The following is a 24,651-nucleotide window of genomic DNA, read 5'->3' as shown; positions in this document are numbered from 1 at the left end:
TGCGCCTGGACTCCTTTGACTTCGGCGCAGCGGCAGGCTGTCCGTTACGCTCCCGGTCGTTCACGGATTGGACTACCAATGAGTCCGGAGTCGGGTGGACATAAAGGTATTCGTACCCTTTCGGTGGTACCGAATATTTCCTCTCCACGCCGCGTGCCGTGGGAGGGACGGAGGAGGGCGACTGCCAGATGGCGGCATTGTTCCGCTGGATTGTGCGGATGAATGGCAGCGCTACTCTCACGGGGGCGTCTGCTCCCATGACGTCCGTGATGGGGTCATCGACCTCTTGGACCTCTTCGATGGGCAGGTTGATGGCTTTCGCTACCCGCCGAAGAAGGTCCTGGTGGGCTTTGAGGTCTATCGGCGGGGGCTCTGATGGCGACGCCCCCGCCACCGCCTCGTCGGGAGAGGAGGACGAGGAGTGACCGGGCAGCACCTATTCAGGGGCTGGCTCCGCGTCTGGTCTGTCCGGTGCCAGTGTCTCATGCCCCAACAGTGTACCGCTGGTGGCAGATTGTGGCGTGGGAGATGGGGGTGGCCTGCTTACAGTGGCCTCTGGCACTGAACGCGCCGAACCTGGCTGTCTCGGTGGAAGGGGAGGCCCCTGCTCATGTTGGGCCCAGGGTACCCAAAACCCCCATTGCTGAGGTCCATGGTTTTGCGGAATAGACCCCGCTCTGAAGTCAACCGCACTGCCCTCCGGAGGAACAACTGAGGGTTCCCTCGAAGGCCAGGGAGGGGCCGTGGCGGTACCCGGGTGAACATCCGGTGCCGGGATAAACTGTCTCTCCGGTGCCGATGGACGGTGCCGGTCGTCATGTGGCTTGATCGGCGAGAGAGATCTGCGCGAAGTGCGGTGCCGGGAGCTCGACCGGCGGTGCCGGGAGCTCGACCTGCGGCGCCGGGAGCTCGACCTGCGGCGCCGGGAGCTCGACCGGCGGTGCCGGGAGACTGACCTCGAGCGCGATCGGCGGCGTCTTGAGCGGCTGCGCGAATCGCGATATCGCCCGCGATGTCTGGAGCCGGACCTGGTGCGGTGCCGGCGACTCGGCAACCGGGACCTGGAACGCCGCCGGGAGTGCGACCGGTACCGCGATTGCGAGCGGTACCGGGACTGCGACCGGCGACGAGATGGGGAGCGGCGCCTCGACGTCGACCGCCGTGCGGATCGGGCCCGGTGCGGTGGCGATCGCCCTCTTGAAGGAGAACGGGAGCGAGAGCGGATCATGGTGATCCGATCATCTCGGCCACCCAGAGAAGGAGGGCTCATCATCAGAGGCTTTCCCATGGATTTCAGAGTCCGCATCGGCGGTGCCGGTGGCTGATGGCCCGTATCCGCTGCGAGGTCAATCAGCTCCCTCGCCGTTGCGAACGCCTCTGGCATAGACGGGAGCCTCAGCTCGTCCTCGGTCGGCACCGGGGAGCTGGGCGGTGCCGGACTCGACGGCCCTTGCGGCGCCGGAGTCGACGGCCCGGTGCACTTCTTGTGCACTGCCTCAGCCTGTACCGTTGTAGTCGGTGGTGGCTGGGCTAACGGCTTGTGCTGTTGTTTTGCAGCCGCCGTCTTCGGCACCTTTTGCTTCTTCCCCGGGGAGAGGGAGCGGTGCCGGGTCCTCGGTACCGGGTGCCGAGACGCGTCGGTACCAGAGCGGCTCGGTGCTGCCGGTGCGCTGCTCACTGAGGCCGGCTTCGGCGCTGACGGAGCTGGTGCCGGAGGTTGGAGAGCCGACTCCATAAGGAGCTGTTTTAATCGAGAGTCCCGCTCCTTCCTCGTACGCGGCTTGAAAGCCACACAAATGGGGCACTTATCTGACCGGTGCGACTCTCTGAGGCAGCGGAGGCAAGAGTCGTGCGGGTCACTCACCGGCATGGTCCGCTGGCAAGCCACGCAGGGCTTGAATCCTGGTGCCCCGGGCATAAGCCCGCACCGGGGCGGAAGAAGAGGGCTAACCCCTCTAATTACCTAACTGCTATACTATACACTAACTATACAACTTTAACAAGAAAACTAACAAACTATTAACAACTATATACACTAGAACTATTGAGAACGCTAGGGCTGTGGAGGAAAGGGAGCACTCCACTGTTCCTACTAGCCGTCACGGGCGGAAAGAAGGAACTGAGGAGCGGGCGGGCCGGCTGGGGTATATATCCAGCGCCATAGCAGCGCCACTCCAGGGGGCGCCCAGCCGGCCCACCGGAGTTGCTAGGGTAAAAATGTTCCGAAGAACCGTGCACGCGCGGCACGCACACCTAAATGGAATGCATAGGAGCAATCACTCGAAGAAGAACCTTCATTCAACAGGCGCATGCACACCTGAAGTGGAGCACCAATAGGGACACACATCTCGGAGAACCACAGCCACTGCACAAGGGGAGTAACCTCTTCTTCAGAGCATCTGTGTAAGATGTGCTGAGAGAAACAGCTTCCCGGAGGAAGGGCTATGTATACATTCTCTTTGTACCGTGCTACTTGGTCTTTAGACAAAAAATTGGCTAAGCTTGGTTAGTTGGTTTCTTGAACATTGTTAATGGTGAGCCTCAAAGGTAGTCAAAATCAATTGGCTACCCCTGTAGCCAGGGCCGGCTCCAGACCCCAGCGCGGCAAGCACGCGCGTGGGGTGGCCCTTTCCCGGGGGGGCAGTAGGCTGGGCCGGCGGACCTGCCGCAGTCATGCCTGCGGGAGGTTCACCGGAGCCCCGGGACGACCGGACCTGCCGCGGGGGCACTCCTCCTGCGGCTCCAATGGACCTCCCGCAGGCATGACTGCGGACGGTTCGCTGGTCGCGCGGCTCGGCTGGACCTCCCGCAGACACGCCTGCGGCAGCTCAAGCGGAGCCGCCGGACCTGCGAACAGTCCGCAGCTGCGGGAGGTCCAGCCGAGCCGCGCGACCAGCGGACCCTCCGCAGCCATGCCCGCGGGAGGTCTGCTGCTCCCGGGGCTCTGGGGCACCTCCCGCGCATGACTGCTTGGGGCGGCCAAATAGGTAGAGCTGCCCCTGCCTGTAGCAACAAGACATGATGGCCTTGCCATTTTCACATCTTTTCAAGAGGGCGCAGCTGGGTGGGGAGTGGGGAGGGGCTGTGCCCTGGGCTTATTCAGCTGAGTAAAGATTGAACCAAACTGCGACTGAAGACAGACCCGTGAATCCCCTCTGTGGGACCAGGCAGGGGGAGGTACAGGTACTCAGGGACAGGATGTGGCATTCTGGCATTTCCCTCTTCACCAGCCTCAGCTTCCACAACTACATTCTTAGTTTCTGGGGAGCAGCCACTCTGAGGTGCTGTCCCCCGATACCGTCTGAGATGGTCTGTTATGGGTAACTTTGAGTCTAGACTTCAGACCATGCTATATCCTATATACCACTTGATTTAGTCAGGTCAGTATCGTATAGGGTCCCTCACAAGATTTAGCCAGCTTTAAGGCTCCTACCCTTCCTTCTCCTAGGGTTCTGGAAACATTTCCCGATAGGATCTTACATCATACAGCCTTTTCATTTTGTCAGGGGCTATCCTGAAATGCTTGCCAGAAAAGACTGGCGCTTTTTCAGTTTTGAATTGCAAGATTTTCCCATAGTCCAAATATTTTGTTCTTCTTCAGGAACCCCCTATAAAAGGTTTGCTGGCTGGTCTCCTTAGCTCATGCCCCGAAACAAGGAGTGCTGGGGTACATATTGTATTCTCCTTGATGCTGTTCTATAAGGCATCACAAGAAATGGGTATGTGGTCTCAGTCTCTTTGATGCTGTCCAAGAAAGGTAGCCAGCTATTCTCCAGGAGCTGATTGAACCTTTTCACCATCCCATCACAATGGGGGCGGACTGGGGTGTGTGTGTGCAGGTTTTGTGGATCCTAGCATCTCACAAACCCATTGAAACACTTTGGATTCAAAGTTTCTCCCTTGATCTGTGTGTAACTCACCCAGGGCCCAAAATGTGGTGAAAAATTAATTCACTAGGATCCCAGCTACTGTCACAAACTCTTTATTTATTATTTTGTAAATAGTCCATAGCTACCAGCAAATATTGATTGACAGCCAATATTGGAGCCAAGCCACACCCACCGGAAGCAGAGGGGTGGGGCAAGAAGTATAAGAGGCGGGCCTCACACTTCAGTTGGGCTGGAGCCAGGGAAGGAGGCAGATGTCTCTGCTTCGCAGTGGAACTCCTGATCAGGGATTGAGCTGTGCAGCACCCTGACCCCGAAGGAGACTTACTGCTGTGAGGAATTGCTGGGAGTGCTATCTGCTATCTACCCCGAGGAGACTGAGGACCTATGGAGCCACATCAAGGAAGGGTGGTAGGAAGTAGCCCAGGGAACCCAGACATTAATCCTGTTATATTGCTGAGAGATGTTTCAGAAGGATCCCCACTGACCCAGTGGCGGGATCATCCGCCACTGTTAGGGCCCTGGGCTGGGACCCAGTGGAGTAGGATGGGCTCAGATGCCCCTACCCCTTGCTGCCAACCCCACCCCTCAGGTGGTGGCCTACTCACTAGGCTGGAAGGCCTGCACCTTACCTGTGGCTTGCCCCAGCCCGAAGGTAGTGAGCCCTCCATATTGTCTCGTTTGCTGTTGGCCCTAGCCTGGAGGCTTTGGGCTATAGTCTGCTCCCTGCTGTGCCCCACCTGGAGGATCCGAGAGACTGTCCAGGTCATCAGCCCAGTCAGGAGGCCTGGACTAAAGACTATTTATTACATGGCCCCACCCTGAGGGGCAGAACCCCAGACTGTGGTCACTGCCTGCCCCAGCCAGGAGGCTAGACTGAAGACTGTTTCTGATTCTGTCCCACTCAAAGGGCCTGAGCTATAGACCGTTACTTGTTGTCTGCCTAGCCAGGAGTCTAGGCCAAAGACTCACAAGCCCCTATGACTTGCTGTTTGATGGAGTGAGGCAGAGCCGGACGGCCATGGACCACTACATTGCCCAATAGAAATGCTACTTGTCCAATGAAAATTCCTCCTTTGTCCATGTACTTGGTGCAAGCATATGATACCTGTACCCATCACCTTCTGGCTTCTCCCATCACCTATACAATATTCCATCTTTCACCTCCAAATCAGAAAGCTTTTACAGTGGTATAGTGAGGGTCCACTACATTCCAGGGTGGCTCTATTTGCAAATTGATTTGTCAGTCACACATTATTCTGACATCAGGGTCCTTTCTTTGGGAAGTTTCTAGTTGCTTTGGCATCCATTTCTGCAACCCCACTTCCATTATTCCAGTGGATGAACAAGGAACTTGTGCAATTCTGAAACTTATTGGATGAGAGGAGGCAACCATCTACTCCCTAGTACACACATCCCTGTGAGCTAACAATTCTTTGTTCTTCTGCTAAGGGAATGTTTGCATTTAGCCTCTCCAACAAGGCCAGCTACACAAGGCATCTGCATTGCTATGCTTATGGCCAGGCTTGTGCATGAATGGGAAATCACAGCACTGCAGTTTTCACAACCACATGGCAAGCTGTTCGTCAGGATTCCTGAATCTAAAGAGCCATTGCAGGGAAGCATGGTCTGTCCTGACCAAAAATTCCTCCCATAGAAATACTGATGAAAATGTTCTCTAGATTTAACCACTGCAGGAGTTTCTTCCATGTGGTGCCCTCTCAGAACTAGACTTTTGCTGAACAAAACCACCATCCTCTCAGATCCTTTGTGCTTGTGCCAATACTGCCCCCAAACCATAAGCACTAGCATCTCTGTCAAATCTGAAAGAGGTGCAGTTGTCATTTAACTTTCACTTGCCTAACAGTCGCTCTCTGTGCCACCGCATCTCTGGGTGAGGCTCCCAGCCTTGTCACCAGTTGTGGTGTCTTTCACTCTTCACACCAGAAACAATAGGAAGCACCAACCCCGCCCAGTTCCTTTCCTTGAACTTTAGCCAAGCATGAGATAAATGGCTAAACATCTGTTGTGTGGGTAGCTCTGTGGTGTCTTGGGCCCAGAAGGGAGACGATGTTATCGATATCTTTGTACACTGTTACAACATTACATAGGTGACTGTGGCCCAGCAGTTTCATTTCAAGTTACTGTTGGCATCTCCCATTAAAACACTTTTTATCCTTTGATTAAAGATACAGAGAAGGTGGCCAAAAGAGAGAAAACATTTGAAATATAAACAGCCATATGCCTTTGGAGTGGGACTGGGACTCCATATCTGTTTCCTTTCTTATAGCCAGGGCCCTACCAAATTCACTGTCGATTTTGTCAATTTCACAGTCTTAGAATTAAAAAAAATCATAAATTTCATGGTTTCAGATACTTAAATTTGAAATTTCATGGTGGTGTAACTGTGGGGGGTCCCAATGCAAAAGGAGGCTATGGGGGAGGTAACAAAGCGATTGTAGTGGGCTCATGCTCTTGTCACCTTTGCTTCTGCGCTGTTGCTGGTGGTGGCGCTGCCTTCAGAGCTGGGTGGCCAGAGAGCAGCATCTGCTGTCTGGGCACTTTCTGTTGGGGAGGAGCAGGGCTGGCCTTATGGGTGGGCGACATGGGTGACCGCCCAGGGTACTGTGGTTGGGGGGGTTCCGTGGTTCCCCCCCAGCCATCCCAAGGTGCCTTTAACTCCCACGTGCCGGGGCGCTGGGCTGGAGCCGAGGAGGGGCAGGGCTGGAGGTGCCCTGGCCGAGGGCTCCTACCTTACGCCAAGCTCCAGCTGCTGGTTCTGGCCAGCGTGGTGAGGGATGGGACTTCCTCTTCCCTTGCAGGTGCCGCTCCCATGTCAGACCCACCTTCGGGAACCTCCCCCAGCTGCAGGAAGCTCTGCGGCTGCTGGCTGGGAGTCCAGCTCTGAAGGCACCACCACTGTCTGCAGCAGTCCAGAAATAAGGGTGTCACGATATGGTATTGCCCCAGTTACTTCTGCGCTGCTGCTTAATGTGGCACTGCCTTTAGAGCTAGGCGTCCATCCAGCATCCACTGCTCTCCAGTGCCCGGCTTTGAAAGCAATGCAGAAGTAAAGATGGCACTACTGCGACCCCCCCCACAACAGCCTTGCAACTCCCCAGAACCGCATTTTGGTTGGGACCCCCAGTTTGAGAAACGCTGGGCTCCCCCATGAAATCTGTATTGGATAGAGTAAAAGTACACAAAAGACCAGATTTCACCATCCGTGATGTGTTTTTCACAGCTGTGAATTTGGTAGGGCCCCTATTTATAGCTATTGGGTGATCTCTAGCCATTGCATTTCCCTCACTCACTGCTCTTTTATTTGTGTCCCACTGGACTTATTTAAATTTTCTAATGATCATACTTAATACTGAATTGGGCAATGTGTATGCTGTTTAATTAGATAGATATTTATATGTATTTCGTGCTTTAGAATAACTTTTGTTCTTTTTAGTTCTTATGCTTTGGGCAGATATAATAAAGTTGCCATCAATGTTAATGTCAGTATGTTATTTCCTCTCATGCCCACCCTGTCAAAATGCCTTTTTTCCCCAATCTCTCTTTCTAGTAGATGGGTTTGTAGTCAGAAGCAGAAATCATGTACTGTCACCTTGCATACATATACACTCACTGGAGATATAACTTGGGGGATGTGTAAAATATATCTGATAGGCCCAGAGACCATGCTGACGAGTTTTCCAAGACAGACATAACATCATAACCAAGTACCACACAAATATGGTATTTGGAAAATTAGAGAAAAATTAAACAAGTAGGAAGCTGCTAATTTTCATACTGATTAATAAAGCTCCACATCCACAATAAGGTCTCTGAGGCTGGGTGCTGTAGGGATTTAATTAGCCATCTCCATTGTGTCTGTCCTGGTGGCTTCTCTGTCTTCTCTGGAATCTGCATGCTCTTCAAAAACCCTCTGGAGTGCGACCTTAACAGAGCCCCTGAACCGCCACTTCCTGTAGCTCCCAACTAAAAAGTAAATAAGTGGGTTAATGCTGCTGTTTAAAGAGGCCAGTGCATTACCTATATGAAAGGGGATATAAGAATAATTAAAATACCAGCCAAAGTGCTGGATACCGAAGGGAACAACAAAGACGACGAAGAAGAGGATGGTGAGCAAGATAACAATGTAGAACCTTCCAGGCTGACGTTGTAGGGAGCTATGTTGGACCTTGATGAACAGGATCAGGTTGGACAGAACCATGATGGGACCGAAAATCAGGAAATCCAGAGCATATATGGCTATGAGTGACATCCGACAGTGTTCAGTTCCAACAAAAAGACAAAAATAATACATTAGTCCGGTTAACAGGCAGGAGAGCGCCCACAGCAGGGCACACACAAGGGCAGACAGGTGCTTGGGGCGGTGGCATCGGCACCAGATGGGGTAGAAGACAGACAGACACCTCTCAACGCTGATGGCCGTCAGGAAGTACAGGCTGGCATTGTGGGTGAACAGAAACAGCGGGAGAAAAAACCTCAGAAAGTGCCATAATTCATAGAAACAGGAGAGAGATTGCACAGTATAATGTATGAGGAAAACAAGCAGGCAGAGGAGGAAGCTTAAGTCTGCTACGGCCAGGTTGAGGATGTAGATGGTGAAGGGATTCCTCTTAATGAAGAAGCTGAGGAGCCAGAGGACGACCCCGTTGCCCACCAGCCCGAAGAGACAGATGAGCGCAGTGACACTATGAAGGATCACATTAGTTAAACTGTGTATTTGGCAACCAGTCTTATTATACCTATAGTCTGGGCTGGTTTCTGTCAGAAGCAGGGACGTTGTGCTCAGCTCAGTCATCATTAAACCTCTGCTGAGGGATGCCAGTGTCTCCTTGTCTTTCATGCGCACCTGTTGGCAGAGAGCAGAAGGGGGAGTGGAAATCAGTGACTCTGACATTCCCAGCACAAAGTTTCACTGATCATTTCAGCCCCTCCCCAACCTCCTGGCCTGGAACAACCAGATCCCAAGGAATATGAGTGAGAAATACCCAGGGAGATAATGGCCATGGGGGAAGGTGGGGACAGAGAGAGGCACAGAGAAGGAGGAATGGGTGGGGACCAGCCTCGACAGAGGAAGAGTGACAGAGACACACACAGAGAGAAGGGGAGATACAGAGAGGGAGATATGGAGAGGGAGAGAGTAAGAGAAATTGGTAGGGGGCCATCAGTCCTGTCTGGACAGGACTGGCAGAGGAAAGGGTTGTGGATAGTGGGGTAGAGATCAGAAGAGAGATTCCTCGGTATAAAGTATGCCCCGTTGGATGAATGCAAAAACCCAAAGAATCTATCCAGCAAACCCTTCTCTTACCCCTCTCAGCACCTGAACTGTGTTTACAAAAGCTGGGCAGGAGCAGGTCTGCTTCAGAATCTCCGTGTCTCAGTCACTGTGATCCTCCCCATAGGATCTTGTGAAAATTTTCTGTGCCACAAGCACTAAGAATTTATCTGACTGTCTCTAGGCAGCATTTGGCATACAATATGTGCCAGGCTTTGTCTGGGAAATATCCTTCCACTTTGGGCATGGGGAGGAGGGCGGGGAGGGAACATGGGAATCACAAAACTGCCGGTAAGCATTGAGCGCTTTATAACAACTGGTAGCGTTAGCATTCTGCTTCACTGCTGTGATTGTTTTCACTCTCCTAAACATACAGGAAATGGCTCCTCAAAGCTTAAAACTCAAGGGATGGATACCACAAAATGGCCCAGTTATAACTGAAAGGCTCCTTGGGTATTTAGGGTGTAATAGTTACTGTGGTAACTAGTGTGTGAATTGGCCTCAACACATGAGTCTGGTACGTGGTGTATGTTCTACATATCCCTAAAGATAGATTTCCTGGGAGTATATTTTTAAATTGATGTTGTGGTAAATAGGTTTGTATTAAGAAGGACAAACTATCTGCTAGGCAGACATGGTCTGGAATCAGGAAATCCACAACCTTAATTCAGTCCCCCATTAATAACTGTGATGTTTTCCAGGGGTACTCATGGTTGTGAGGCACCTTGCTACTGTTATGCTTCTAAGAAGCGCACAGAATCTTTTTAAAGGGGATAAGGCAATATTCTGCGTGTATTGAGAGTACAATTTAAGCATTAAAATCAGCATATGTTTCCATTCACACCCACCCTCCACTCCCCTTTCGACCATCCGGGCTCCATCAGTATGGTGCCTCCCATCTCTATTCTGTTAATCATCATAGCATACATTCTTCACTCACACATAACACAGTAAATGATTTCAAAGGCAAGAATTACAGCCATAAAACTTCTATCCTTCTAAGAACAATCAACACAATCTGCAAAGGATAAACTCAGAACAATTTCTTCTTGCTACTTCAAGGCTACAATTTCTTCTTACTAATTCAAAGCTAGCAAAATGGAGTATAAAGCAAAATAGAGTACAATTTACTCAAGACAATTTTTCCCCATTAGGCTTTTGGCCTACACTACCACCAGGAGTGGCAGAAGAGCCCTGAAAGTGTGGGGGCCACAGGTGCCTGAACTGTGGCCCCCATCCCCCGCCCCCAAGCCCTCACCCTCAGGGCCGGCTCCAGACCCCAGCGCGCCAAGCGCGTGCTTGGGGCAGCATTTTGCCGGCAGGGCGGCAGGCGGCTCCAGCGGACCTTCCACAGTCATGCCTGCGGAGGGTCCGCTGGTCCTCGGCTTGGGTGGACCTCCCGCAGGCATGACTGCGGAAGGTTCACTGGTACCGCGGCTCGGGTGGACCTCCCACAGGCACGCCAGCGGATGCTCCACCAGAGCCGCGGGACCAGCGGAACCTCCGCAGGCACGTCTGCAGGAGGTCCCCCAGAGCCGCGGGACTGGCGACCGCCAGAGCGCCCCCCGCAGCGTGCCGCTCTGCTTGGGGCGCCGCAATTCCTAGAGCTTCCCCTGCTCGCCCTCATACCACTTCTTCCCTTGAGGTCCCACTACCACGCTCACCCTTATGGTAAAAAGTGTGTGTGTGTGTTTGGGGGGGGTGCATGGCCCCCTACCCCTCATTCCAGTGTCCCTGGCTACCACTGTCCTTAGCACAAGGGAGCAATGTTCCCTCTAATTTTTTCCATCCACGTGTGGAATTAATTTTATGTGCACCACTAATATTTGGTAATATGCGGATGTGCGCCACCAGTACAAACAAAAAACCTAGATATAATATATTGTTTTTAAAAAGTTCATCGGTATGGAAGAATATTAAAACCAGGGTTAATTAACAAGGTGCACTGCTTAAGATGTTTATTTAATATGAAATCAAATAAAAAGAAAATTAACACTGCAAAATTTTCAGTGGCCTTTTAGGAACGTACATGTATCTATTCCATTGAGGCATAAAACAAAATTAGCCATTTTCTTGACATAGGAAACAAAATATTTTATCATTAGTATTGATGCATGAAATAAAATAATTGTTACACTTTCTTTATCCTTGACATTAAAGATTATGTTTCTTGGCTTGACAAAAAAAAGTTTTTTATCTAGTTCCTTTATGTAGGATTGTGTACACACACACACACACACACACACACACACACACACACACACACACACACTTTTGTTGTGACTTGTGACATAAAATTAAACATTTTGTTTTGACACATGAAAGAAATAACTTTATTTATTTTCTTGATTTAGGAGACCACTAATCATTATCACTGGAATGAGACCCTGAGTCAGTAGCTGGCAAGCCAGATGATGGGGCAGATACTTGCCACTGATCATGAACCTTTTCTCTTCTGTCTTGACACTGTATATAAACACTGGAAGAGTGGTAAAGGTTTACTTCTCCACCACTTGAAGTGTGAAATTTGATCCTCATTAGCATATCCAGGTGATCTTCTTTCAGTCTGTTTCATGATTGAGTTTTGATATTATTCATAAGGTTAAAGCCACACTCACAATCAGCACTGGAAGCTTGAAAGGTTGCACATATATCCACCAGTTGTGAAACTATACTGGATTGTTCTGTATTTTGTAGACTGAAAGTCACCACTTCCTGGAAATTTGTCATCATCTTTGCTTCATGTTTCTCTGCAATTATGTATTTGTAATCATTGTAATAGTTCACAATGAACTCCTCCTCCTCCATGGTGTTTTGGGCAGATGACTTCACTTGACCAAGGTCCAAAATTTTTCTGTATTTATCAACTAGCTTGCTAATGTTTTCAGTACCAAATTCATAACTGATTTGTTGTGGTGAAAGTGAGGCAAAGTCAAAAGCTGCCCATTCATCAGGGGTGGCTCCAGGCACCAGCACGCCAAGCGCGTGCCTGGGGCGGCAAGCCACGGGGGGCGCTCTGCCAGTCGCTGCGAGGGTGGCAGGCAGGTTGCCTTCGGCGGCCTGCCTGCGGAGGATCTGCTGGTCCCGTGGCTTCGGCGGACCTCCTGCAGGCATGCCACCGAATCCGCAGGACCAGGGACCTCCCGCAGGCAAGCCTGCCTGCCGTGCTTGGGGCGGCAAAATACCTAGAGCCGCCCCTGTCATTCATTGAGTTGCTTTTCTGGAAAACTTTCATTCAGATGATTACACAGTAATTATATGAAACTTAGAATAGATTCACAGCTGAATTGTTCATCTCTTGTGCTCGATGCAATTAGATTTTTCCACATTGTTGCTCCAAGAGACTGTTTCTCCACGATACTGTCCTCTCATCTTGTGGATCTGGGTCCTAGAGTGACCAGAGGTCCTGATTTTATAGAGACAGTCCTGATTTTTGGAACTTCTTCTTACATAGGCACCTATTACCCCCCACCCCCGTCCTGATTTTTCGCATTCGCTGTCTGGTTACCCCGTAGCGTAGCTAGTGGGGTGCAGGGGAAGCAGCAGCTTCCCCTCAGCACATTTTCAAAAAAGCCACGCCTTAGGTGGGGTTACCATGGCACCAGGGGCGAGGCCCACGCTCCGCTCTGAAGCTTGGCCTTCCCGGCTTCCCCCAGCTTGCTGCATACCCCGCCACCGCTGATCAGCTGTGTCTCCCAGCAGGAGGGGAGGGGAAGAACTGAGCTCCAGCAAGCTGGGCTCTGGCAGGCAGGCAGGCTTTGCTGGCTTCCCCTAGTGTGCTGCATAAACCCTGCCCCCTCCCTGCCTCGCCGATTAGCTGTCTCCCAGCAGGAGGGAGACAGACAGCTAATCAGTGAGGGGAGGGGGAAAGAACTGAACTCCAGCAAGCTGGGCTCTTGGGGAGGAGGAGAGGCTGGGACCTTGGGGAAGAAGGGGGTCGGTCGGGGCATGCCCCTATAGGGGGCAGGGGCACCCACCCACCAGTCAACAGTTTATGGGGCCCGTGGGGGTCCACAAGCCATCAGCTTTTGGGTGGGGGCGGGGGCAGTAGGGTAGCTAGCTAGGGGAGTGCGAGTGCTCGCTGTTTAGCTAGTTTTTGGCCACCAGCTAATCAGCGAGGGGAACTGCCCCTGGAGCAAGGGTCTGAGCAGCTGAGAGACCCCACCTCCTTCTCCTCCTGCTTCTTGTGGCACTGTGGCAGGGGTGCTTTCTCTGGCTCTGCAGCAGCAGCTCCTAACCTCTCACCCAACTAAAGGCAGCCAATAGCAGCAGCTGGTAAGTGTATTTCAAAGGGGGGGGTCTTTCTTGTGGTGAGGGTGGCTTGGAGGGGGGACTGGAAACTCCCCAGGTGGCTGTGAGAACCAGCACCTGGCTGCCGGTGGGATGGCCATCTGCATGGTGAGGGGCAGGGGGCTCAGCCAGAGCCATCTCCAAAAACATCTCCTGCACCCAGGCAGCTGGACCAGGACAGGCATTAGTGGGAGGGGAGGTGCATCTCCTGGTCTCCTGTTGGGTGTGGTGTCCCTGCTGGCCCTCCCTGCCCAGGCAGAGACGCCTGCCTCTCAGAGACAGTGGCCATGTAGTGTGCTTGGTTTCCCCCTCCCTGGCATCTGAGTGACTGCCTCTTAGGGGGTGAGGGGTGGAAGGGAAGAGGCAGTGGGGAAGGGATAGAGGTGGGGGAGTAGGAGAGGAAAACTGAGACTATCAGGGGAAACGTCATAGCCGCACAATCTCTGCCTTGGGGGTGTGGATGGAATCGTCTCCCAAGGGAAGGCTGGAACGAACTATCTGCTGTTGTAGTATGTTTGGTTTAGTCCATGTGCTCTGGCAAACACAAGTCCAGGCACCATGTTGGGGGGCAGGGCGAGGTAGCCTGATTTTCCCTCTCCTATCAGGAGAAACCTGAATTGTCTCCTAAGGGAAGGGCTTCTGATCATGTGGGGAGGAGGGGGAGGCATTGCTGAGTCCCAGGGCTGAGTAATTCTCTGGGGATGGTGGTCATTAAGTTACTAATTGCCATTCACTTGCTGCACACAATGGCTGGTGATGGTGGTTTAACATCCACCCAGCCATTTGGTCAATGCCTTGTTTCTTGGGAGTTGCCTTCCGTAACTTCTCTAATTTCATCCCGCTCTCCTGTGAGTACAAATTCTGGTTCTAAGGACCTGGTGCCTGGATCCCATATTGCCTTGCACTGGCCTTGGGAATCAGTGCCCTGACATGCAACTCCTCCTATTGTGCCAGTGTAGATCCTGCTGTTAGTACAGCTCTTTGCAGGTACCCTAGTGTTTAGCTGAACCTTTGGACTTAGCTTAGTGGGGATGGACTCAGAGACTGAGAGCTAAACCGACACGACTATCCTGCTGTGTGGATCCCAGTGTGCTTGTGCTGACAGTGCTACTGCCTTGGTGTGATGATGACATTATGCTGAGATGAATTGTGAAAATAGTGTCCTGGTGTGATGGGGGTCACTCTGCTGTTCATGTGAATCTTGCATTTTTGTAGGCGGTGTTGGTGTAGCCCTGTTGTTCCCAGGAAATTAGAGCCACAAGGTGGGTGAGGTAATATCTCTTATTGGAGCAACTTTTGTTGGTGAGAGAGAGAGAGAGAGACAGACAAGCTTTTGAGCTTTCATAGAGTTCTGTCTTCTTCCTGAAGAAGAGTTCTGTGAAAGCTCAAAAGCTTGTCTCTCTCTCCAACAGAAGCTGGTCCAATCAAATATATCCCCGCCATATTACCTCACCCAGCTCTCCCGGAGCGAGTATTCATGATGACATGGGAAGTGCTCTGACTGGTCCTGACTTCTCTGTATCAGCCCCTCTAGCTTGCACTGCAGCCCAGTACCTGGGGGCTGGGTGCCTGCAGCGCTGAGACTCTGTGAGATCAGGGACTCATAGACCCAGTTGGGAGGGGAAGGGCACCTCCTCCTCCGCCTCTCTCTTGCTGCCTCCTTTTCCCGAGTGCCTCATGATGCACAAAGCCATCATGGCTAGGTGCTGCATAGGAGAGTCTCCCAGTGCAGCTCCCCACCCCCTCTTTCCCATGCAAACCCCCAACAGACCCTACCCACCTCTGTCCGATTGTCTCTCTCATGCGGGGACTGTGCCCCCCCCCCTTGCTCCTGTGTGCTGCCTGCTTTTAGGGGCCACACAAGAATGATGTTTTATAAGTACATGTGTTATTTTTCATTTAAAATAGATTTACAGTATGAAATATAAAATAAGTAAATAACACGTGTTTTTATTATGTTTTGATTTTATATACAATACTGTAAACCTTTTTTATATTTTAAATGCAAAATAACACACATACTTATAAAACAATATCATTCTTGTGTTTTTATTTTAAGTACAAAATAAATATGTATTACAAATGTAAAAGTATGTAACTAGTAATTTGATATGGTGGCGGGTGGCGCCTATTTTTATGTGTTCGCTTCCCCTGATGTTAGAACCTGGCTACGCCATTGTGGTCAACCTGGCCCTTGCTAAGTGTACAGCTTCCACTCTTGTTAAAGAGCTCTTCTGAAAGCATTTGGTCGGTTCTGCTAATTCATATAAGACATCATTTCACGCAGTTAGTGATACGGTAATTATTGTCAGAGAGCATAGTCGGGAAGTACTTTGCTATCGGGTTATTGTTTTCTGAGATTTCATGTTCAAGTATCTAAGAAGGGTCTCGTAATTACACATCAAAGTACTTACAGTGAAATGTCTCGATAGCCACCTCACTTCATTTATAGGTTTAAACAATACTCATTTTCTGTGACATTTGCCATTTCCTCAAATTGTCCTCTTCAGACTGAGGATCTCCAGAAGACTGTATAAATGGTCTTTAAAAGTGTCTCTATTGTCTTCATCATTGGTACTTTGTTCCAGGCATTGACTAATTCCAGATCTTCTCGATGGGTTACCTAGGGAGGTGGTGGAATCTCCTTCCTTAGACGTTTTTAAGGTCAGGCTTGACAAAGCCCTGGCTGGCATGATTTAGTTGGGGATTGGTCCTGCTTTGAGCAGGGGGTTGGACTAGATGACCTCCAGGTCCCTTCCCACCCTGATATTCTATGGTTCTGTGACGGAGGAGTGCAAGGGGTTGGTAAGCAGCTCAGAAGCTGCTGCATGCCTTCCCTGTCAGAGCCCTAATGCCTATTTCTGAAAGAAGACCCCGGCTGCCTGTAACTGCTCCTGTCCCTACTGCTTTCCTCATTTTGAGGGAGGTCCTGATTGCTGTCAGGCTCTGTCACTTTAAGGGTAATGGACTGAGAAGAAGTACAGGAAATCCAATGAGGTCTGCTTTGTGAGGGAGGGAAAAAAAAAGAGACGTGGAGACAGGGCCGTCCTTAGGATTTATGGGGCCCTACGCAGTATTATTAAACTGGTGCCCCTATGCCCGACGGCAGCCTGGGCTCGCAGCCCAGGATGGGAGGGACGAGGCAGCAAATGATACCGAGCCATCCGGCACACCTCACAGTGGCGGAGAGTCACAGTATCCTGCAGAGACCCCCGTACCCTCGCCCTCACACAGAATGCACAGCACCGGTGCATTCGGCTCTGTGAATGTGGCCCCTGTCTAAAGACACTGCAGCGCGTGCTGGGTGTGCGGGAGCTGATCTGCTCTTGCCTGCGGTCATGGGTGGTGGAAGAAGCTGCCGCTTGGGGAGGCTGGCTCCCCAACTCTTCTGCCTGTGGCCCTGCCCATACTCCACCCCTGCTCTGCCCCAGGCCCTGCCCCACTGTCTCCCTCCTCTCTTCCCTCCCCCTCCCTGCTCACCCCCTTCCAGCCAAATCCCTGAATCCAAATGAAGCAAATGACAGAAAGAAATTGCAGAAGGGTGGGTTTTTTCAAGGAAAATGGAGCACGTTTTCCACTGCATGCCAGAAGGTGACGACTGGACATATAGAAGGTACCTAATTAAAAGCACTAAATTTAGGAATAAAAAATGTTAGTCACAGGTATTTTGATATACAGTAACTCCTCACTTACCGTTGTCCCGGATAACGTTGTTCCGTTGCTGATCTATTAGGGAACAAGCTCGTTTAAAGTTGCGCAATGCTCCCTTATAGCATCGTTTGGCAGCTGCCGCTTTGTCCTCTGGAAGAGCAGCCCCTCCTTGTGGGGATTAGAACCAGGGGGGGCCAGCAGCACCTCTCATCAGCTCCCCTAAATTCCCTGTAAGGTATGTGGCTTGACAGCTGCCCAGCAGCAGTTCAGCTGTCCCTCCCGCCACTGCCCTGCTGCTCCTGCCCTGCCCTCTGCCCTGGAGCTGTTCCCAGGAGCTTCCTGCTTGCTGGGGGAGGGGGTGCTGATGTCAGGATGTCCCCCTGCTCCTGCCCCCCAAGCTCTGTACCCCCGCTCCACAAAGCGGAGGAGAGGGACAGAAAGGAGGGAGCTGGCTGGAAGCTGTTGCTTCCTCTCTGAATGGGCGGATCTTCATAAAAGGGCAATATACTTGAAGTGGTGTCAGCGTACTTAAAGGGGCAATGCACATCTCTCTCTCTCTCTGACTCATGCCCGCACCCCCCAGCACTTTGGAAAGTCAGCTCCTGTGCAGCCGTGCATGTGCTGTCACGAGGAGGGAGTGGTGCGCTCCAGCTGGATAGCGTGGGCTCATCATCATATTCAGTTTTTGCAGGGAAGTGTTTGCAGCTACTGCCCTGCATCTATTGTGTTTCCTCCCTTCTGCCTCAGTCCATGATGCCTTGTAGAGTGTGATGCTACATTAACAACAGCGTCTTAACCCTTGAGGGCTCAGCTGAGTGCTAGTTCATCATTTAGCAGCAAAGCATCCCCTGGGAAATATCCCACCCTCTTACTCCACCACCTCAACCAAGCTTCAAAATCATTCATTGCTGTGTACAATATTAAACGGTTTGTTTAAAACTTATACAGTGTATGTATATAATGTCTTTTGTCTCGTGAAAAGAATTTCTCTGGAACATAACCCCCCCCCCTTACATTAATTCTTATGGGGAAATTGGATTCGCTTAACAACGTTTCGCGTAAGGTCTAATTTTTCAGGAACATAACTACAACATTAAGTGAGGAGTTACTGTACCCTGAAGTTTGTCAGAGATTTATTTGCAGTAAGGGCAAGTCAGCTGCCCTGCTGAATACAACATTAATTATTATGGAATACATGATGCAGCTCTTCTCTGTTTTACATTTTCTTAATCAGTATTTCTAAGATGATTTTTATATTTTAAATGCACTCTTCAGCCTTCATAAAGTAATCATTCCAGATGACTATGTATTTAACTCACTGAAATAAAGACATTAATTTTAAATGAATCGGTCACAGAGGTTTACTGTGTTCATCACAATGTTAATTACTTTTTAGAAAAAGGCAACACTAATTTACTTTGTGTAATCTCCATAACAGACATGTTTATGAAATTTACCAACTTTAAAAAAATATGTTTCCAAAGATTTTAGGCATAACAAAGGATTTTCTCTCTTACGAAGGTACTGATTTTGCTGGAGAGTTCTTTTAAAACTAGTTCATCAAATAGTCAGAAGTAAAGAGAGGGAAACTTGTTTGTCCAGCTATCTGGAAGGAAAGGGGTGTTGTCCCTTTAAGGGCTAGCCTCTCTTCAACAGGGGGGTGAAGAAAGAAAGGGATGGACAGAAAGACTTTGGAAACAAGTTTTTTGTACTAAAGTAATTAAAATTAAGATGTGTATTTTAGATAAGAGTTTTTTTGAAGGATTTATTTAAAAAAACCCTATATGTCTGAAGATCCAAGCATTTAAGGCTAAAGATGAATACTCAGATAGTGGATCTAAAAATCTATGCAAGGATTTTTTAGAGATGTGATTTTATAATCTTCAGCAGGAGTCAGTGCCTATGCCCAGGGGTGCCTAAGGATGGCCCTGCATGGAGACAGTGAGGAAGAAGGCAGGAACCCAAATACATGGCTAGGAATGTCAGGAGCAGAAGAAGCCAGCATTTCTAAGGGTTTATGTGATTGCAGCAGAAAGTTATGCAGTAAGGCGTATTCAGGAAGGTTGATTCAGAGTCCCTGGACCCTGGAGCCCAACTGGGGCTAGGGGAGAGGCATCTCTCCCTGGCCACTGCAGCCCTGCATGCCCAAATTCCCCGCCCCACCTCACCCCACAGCCCCCCACCTAGCTCTATTCCCCCCCCACCACCTTACCTTCTTATATGTACATCCTCTCCATGGTCCAGGCACCTAATTAGTGGAGCCTCACTTTCATGGCTCCACTAATTAGGTGCACGGCCCTTGATGCCCTCTTGCGTGGTCGCTCAGGCAACACGCCTTAGAGGGAATGCAGCAAGAAAGTCTTGTTTGTGCTGGCTGTGAACCAGCTCCCCAATTCCACCAGTCTCTGGCAACACAAGCACTGCCTTCCAGGCTTCCCTGACTCTGCGCAGGTGGTTGATAGGCAGACACCGTCCTCCGAGTGTCCCTCTGCTCAGCCCATGTTCCACTGAACACTCCCAGAATTCTTAGATCCGCTATTTACCAAGGAATAGGCTACACCAGCTTGTCAGATTCAATTCAGGATCCCCACTCAGCACTTAGATATAGTGATATAGTGAAAACAAGAGTAAGTTTATTATCAAAGAACAGAGATTCAAGTGATAACAAATAAGAATTTTATTAACAAAATCATGACCTGCTTTCTAGAGACTAAATTTAGCTTACAAAAGACATTCCCCAGTCTCCCATAGCTTAATCCACATCCACATCCACAGGATGATTTAGTTGGGATTGAATGAATTAGTTGGGGATTGGTCCTGTGTTGAGTAGGGGGTTGGATTAGATGACCTCCTAAGGTCCCTTCCAACTGTGATATTCTATGATTCTCTGATTTTTCCCAGCATTTTCAACCAAGCGGGCTGAGATCCCACTTTCATAATATCAAGCCTGCTGGCAGCTTATCTTCACTGACAGAAGGAAGACAGGGTGTCTCTTTGCCTCTTCAAATGTACCAGAATAGACCTGTGGTGTTTACCTGAAAATAGGCTTCCCACCCTACTGTTAATTCCTTTCTGAAGTTTCTTCAGTTCTTCATTAGCATTTAACTCAGCATGCTACTACTCTTCCATTGTATGGCACACAATGGTCCACCAGTGAGATAGGTGTCTCCCATCCCCCATCTGGAGAAGTTCTCAAGGTATGTCACATTTGAGTGACCTGTCTTTAACTACAGACCCAGAGAACATAATTTTGAGTAGATATACGTTACTCCTCACATATTTTCTATACATACATCTCACAATGGTTATGACGACCAATGTGACACAAGTTTTTAGCAGATGATCCCTTTTGGTGAGCCAGTGGGATCCCTGTGCCCCATATACCCTCTGCCTGTTGGCATCAAGAGGTCCTTGGGTCACATGGGTGGAGGTGTCACATCCACGTGGACTTGCTGTCCAGGTGCAATTTGTTGTTTCCACTCTTTTGTTGGCCCTCCTGAGTTCTCTGGAGACATTTTGTAGGTGTGACTCTTCTGTGTCCATGGAATAGCTGCAAACACAGCTGATGGGGCTGACACCATCTCACCCTTTAGGGCAGCTACTAATGCCACATTAGTTAGGAACTTGGCTGTGGTTGCTGGGCATCACCCGAGGAGCAAAAACTCCTTTACACATTTATTGAACACACCCACACACCCCAGGGGATGGGGAAGGGGAGACAATTGAAAGAGTTAAAAATTCAAATATTTAGTAACCCCTCATTTACCCATTTCCCTTGGAGGGAGGCCCTGGGCTGCTAGCCTGTGCAGCAGAGCTATCTGGTCATGCCCAGCCCCTGTAGTATGGTCTTGTGGGCTGAAGTGAAGGCTGTACATTCAGCTCATCTTCTGCATTCTCCTGCAGATGCCCCATCATCTGGATGTGGTTCTTTATGGAATATGGAAGAGGTTCAGCACATGGGGACATTCTGAATGAGGGGCCTTCACCGGAGCAGAGTCACTGGGCAGAGGTCTCTGTTCCCACTGATACTCGTGTGACCTTCTTTTGTCAAGTGATGCCGCAATTATTTTCTCTTTGTTTGAGCCAATTTGCTTTTGTTCTTGTTCAGTTGCAGGGTCCTGTCATGACACCTGTCTATAACTCTTCTGAGCCTTTCATCCTGTTCTCATCTGGAATTCCCTCACACCAGGTTGTCGTCTACGTAACATTCAGCACCTTGGATCACGCTTCAGTACCCTTCAGGAGCTGCACACATGTCAGAAGGAAATCCGGTGAACCTGTATCTGCCAAATGGTGTGCTGAACATATAGAGTCCAGAACTTTGGTCATCCAGCTGTATTTGCCTAAATCCATTAGTGGCCTCTATGACAGTGAAAGTTGCAGCTTTTGCCAACTTGTTGGTGATTTCATCTCCTCTTGGCAATTGAAAATGTTCCGTTCATATCCCTTTATTCATATTGCTTGGATCCAAGCATATTCTTATTTCATCTTGACCTGGTTTGTCTAAGGTTACTACAGAATTGACCCATTATCCAGTGGCTCTCACTCTTCAGGGCAAGGGGAGGTTTGAAGACTCCAGGACTGCAGGACAAAGGGATGAAAATGATCCTTTCCCAATCCACCTCTATCCACCCATCTAAGCAGCCACAAAAATCATCCCATCTCCTCCACGCGTAATGGGCGCATATCAAGAGTTTAGCATCCAACGCATTCACACCCCAGCCCTGCTAACCCATATCCCAGAGGAAGCCTGGCTGTGATTGGGACCTTGCAATGTGGTGGCACCCACCTTTTGCAAGCACCCCATTGTTCAGGTGTGTGTCTGTGCATTTCAGTCTGTGGTGACCCCTTCTGGAAGTTTTTCTGGCTGTTTCTAGTGACTCAGCTCTCTGGCCAAGTCACAGTCTGTACAGAACTCAGACAGGCATTAGACCAACAGAGTCTTTAGGTGCTTCTGGCCTTAGTAGGAGACTGTGTCCCAGGGCTTCCACCCTGGAGACTCTTCGCTCACTCTGGTGTGTTCGCTCACTCTGGTTTGTTCTATCCACCTGGGCCTCTTAACAATTCAGATCTCCTTCACTGTCCAATTGCAGGCCACTTCCCCAGTGGCTTATGGAGGGGACCCAGGTCTGCCCACTACTCTGGGTCCCCACCCAGGGACCCTAAGAATAGCAGCCATGTGCTGCCGTGTCCCTTTAACTAAACTGCTTTCAGTTCCCTGTGTCACTTCCCCGTGGCCCCAGCCTTTACCAATGCTTCACCCTTACCTCAGGGCTCTTCTATGTTCAGTCCCAGCAGCCAACCATGAACTCTTCCTCACTCCTCCATCCCTGCCAGCTCTGAGCTGTCCATGGTGCTGCAGACTTCAGTCTGCTAGGAGCACCAGCTTCACTCCTCAGGCCCTGAGCAGCAACTGACTCTGGTCTACACTGCAGCGCCTTTATACTAGCCTGCAACCCCCTGATTGGCTGCATCCCCCTCAGCCTCTCTATGTAGCTTGGAGGACTCCTCTACTACTCTTTTCCTGGGACGGATGTGGCAGGACACTGAGGCCTCCAGCAGGGGGCCTCTGGGCAGAGCCGCCCAGAGTATTCAGGGGGCCTGGAGCAAAGGAATTTCAGGGGCTCCTTCCATAAAAAAAGTTGCAATACTAGAGAATACTATATTCTCGTGGGGGCCCCTGTGGGGCTTGGGGCCTGGGGCAAATTGCCCCACTTGCCCCCCCTCTGGGCAGCCCTGCCTCTGGGCCTATTCCACCCCATCACAGACCTCCACCACTAATACTTGTCCTACACAAACATCCTCGCACCATTATAATGTTGGCCTCCACCCTCTTGACATTATTACCTCCCTAAAATAAAGTAAACCCTACATTAGATTAGATCAGAGATTAGTTGGTAGAGCAACAGGGTGGCAAGGAGACTAGAGGTGAGTTTAGAGATTAGATAAAGGAATGAGAGATTGAAGTAGAAATTAGATTAGATAGATGGATTAGATTAGTTATTCAAAAAGAAGGACAGATGGATGGTTTAGAGCTAAGGATGGAAAAACAGGAAGATGGATTAGAGATTGGGATGAAGGGATGGGTGGGGTAGACACTAGGATGTGTAGACAGAAAATAGCTTGATAAGAGAGAGAGACAGATCATATGGGGATAGTGTGACATAGGGTACAATCCAGACTAGTGGGGGTCTGGGTGCACTGCAACCTTGGGTGCCTTACAGTGCTTCATGGCTAGAAGTGTTGAGTACCCTCAACTCCCAGTGAAGCCAATGGATGCTCAGCACATTTGGAAACAAAACCAGGATCCCCCATCTCAAGAACAGAGAGGGGCAAGGCAGAGGCTGAGGCTGTCGGGACGGATTCCAAATGAAGCCTTCTGTAAGGACTTTCAGTGTTGTCAAATTGGAATGTTCAAAAATCATGAGTCAGGCTTCAAAAACTGATTGGATTGAAAATCATGAGATTTGGAAAAAAAACCTATTGGGGTTTTTAATTTGATTGCTGGTTTGGGATCCTTCCGTGGCTTTGTTTTCCAGATTTTCTCCACAACCACAAGAGCAAGAAACAGGTTACCGTGAAGGAATGTTGAGCTTGTCATGATGTCACAGGACTCCAGGATCTGGGGATTTGGCAAGACTGGAGCTACCCTGTGAGACTCGGCAAGGTTAGGGATTCCCTGTTGGCTGCAGAGTTCAGACCCTTTGAAGGGTCTTTGGGGAAATGCCTGTCAGTCTATGGCTCCACCCCCTTGATTTGAATTTTGGTGGCAGTGAGAGAGAAGCAGCAACAAGAGTTCCCTTCTCCCCACAGAAAGGCAGGTGAGGTAGTGGAGGGGTCCCTCTCCTTGAGTGTGTTTGTGGTGCCAGGCTCCTTGCACGCTCCTCCCACCAGTCTCCCACCATGGTGTTACCAAGACCCCCAGAACAGTGGATCTTAGAGTTAACACCTCATTGAGATGTGTTGGGCATTTCCCCCTCATCACAAAATGACTGTCTCAGGCTCTTTCCCAACCCAGGCAGACATCCCTGAATCAGTTAATCTCATGGCAGGTCCTGCTCCTTACAGACTCATGGCTTGTCTACACAGGAATTCTCTGGAAAGTTAATTCAAATTCACTTTGAAAGTGAATTAATTAAACCACATTCAATTCCTGTATGGACACTTTATTCATAATTAAAGTGCCCTTAATTCAGTTTAGTTTAATTCACTTTGGAATTAAGGCAGGCCTCGCTGCCTCTTTTATACTGAGGCCACTTGCATTTTCTTGCACGTTTAATCAGGTACCCTAAAATGATGTTTGCAAGCTTACAAATACTGCAGGAATGTCACATAGTACTTGGATGACAGCCTTGTAATATTTTTGTTAGCAAAAGTACAAATACTCCAACCCAGCCAAGTAGATAGAGATAATAAAGGACCGTCAACACATCCAGCCTATGACTTTCCATATACTCACATCATCCCTTGTGGAGACCCCGAACGTGGCAAGATAGGCACTCTACAAGTGGTCGTACTGTTCCCGGCGTT

The 24,651-nt window shown here is 49.9% G+C and overlaps 1 protein-coding gene across 2 annotated transcripts; it reads right to left on the bottom strand.

The window, feature by feature from the left end:
- Positions 1-7,078: 7,078 nt before the first annotated feature.
- On the bottom strand, positions 7,079-24,651 carry LOC120404571 (proto-oncogene Mas-like). 2 transcript variants are annotated; one of them, XM_039537343.1, is made up of 2 exons: positions 24,581-24,651; positions 7,079-8,754 (listed from the first exon to the last, which is right to left on the bottom strand). In XM_039537343.1, exon 2 carries the CDS (start codon positions 8,746-8,748, stop codon positions 7,744-7,746), a length of 1,005 nt encoding a protein of 334 aa, XP_039393277.1. In that variant the 5' UTR covers positions 8,749-8,754; positions 24,581-24,651; the 3' UTR covers positions 7,079-7,743. The 2 variants fall into 2 exon arrangements, with proteins under 2 accessions (XP_039393277.1, XP_039393276.1); XM_039537342.1 differs by lacking the exon at positions 24,581-24,651 and adding an exon at positions 17,164-17,264.

This window comes from Mauremys reevesii, linkage group 4 (assembly GCF_016161935.1).
Source record: "Mauremys reevesii isolate NIE-2019 linkage group 4, ASM1616193v1, whole genome shotgun sequence".
In the NCBI taxonomy this organism is placed as follows: Eukaryota; Metazoa; Chordata; order Testudines; family Geoemydidae; genus Mauremys; species Mauremys reevesii.
The sequence above is the reverse complement of the archived record's forward strand: the minus strand, read 5'-3'. Positions and strand labels throughout refer to the sequence as shown.

Bases quoted from the DNA above. Each gene is read 5' to 3' on its own strand.
- LOC120404571 (XM_039537343.1), bottom strand. From the start codon at position 8,748: ATGAAAGACAAGGAGACACTGGCATCCCTCAGCAGAGGTTTAATGATG.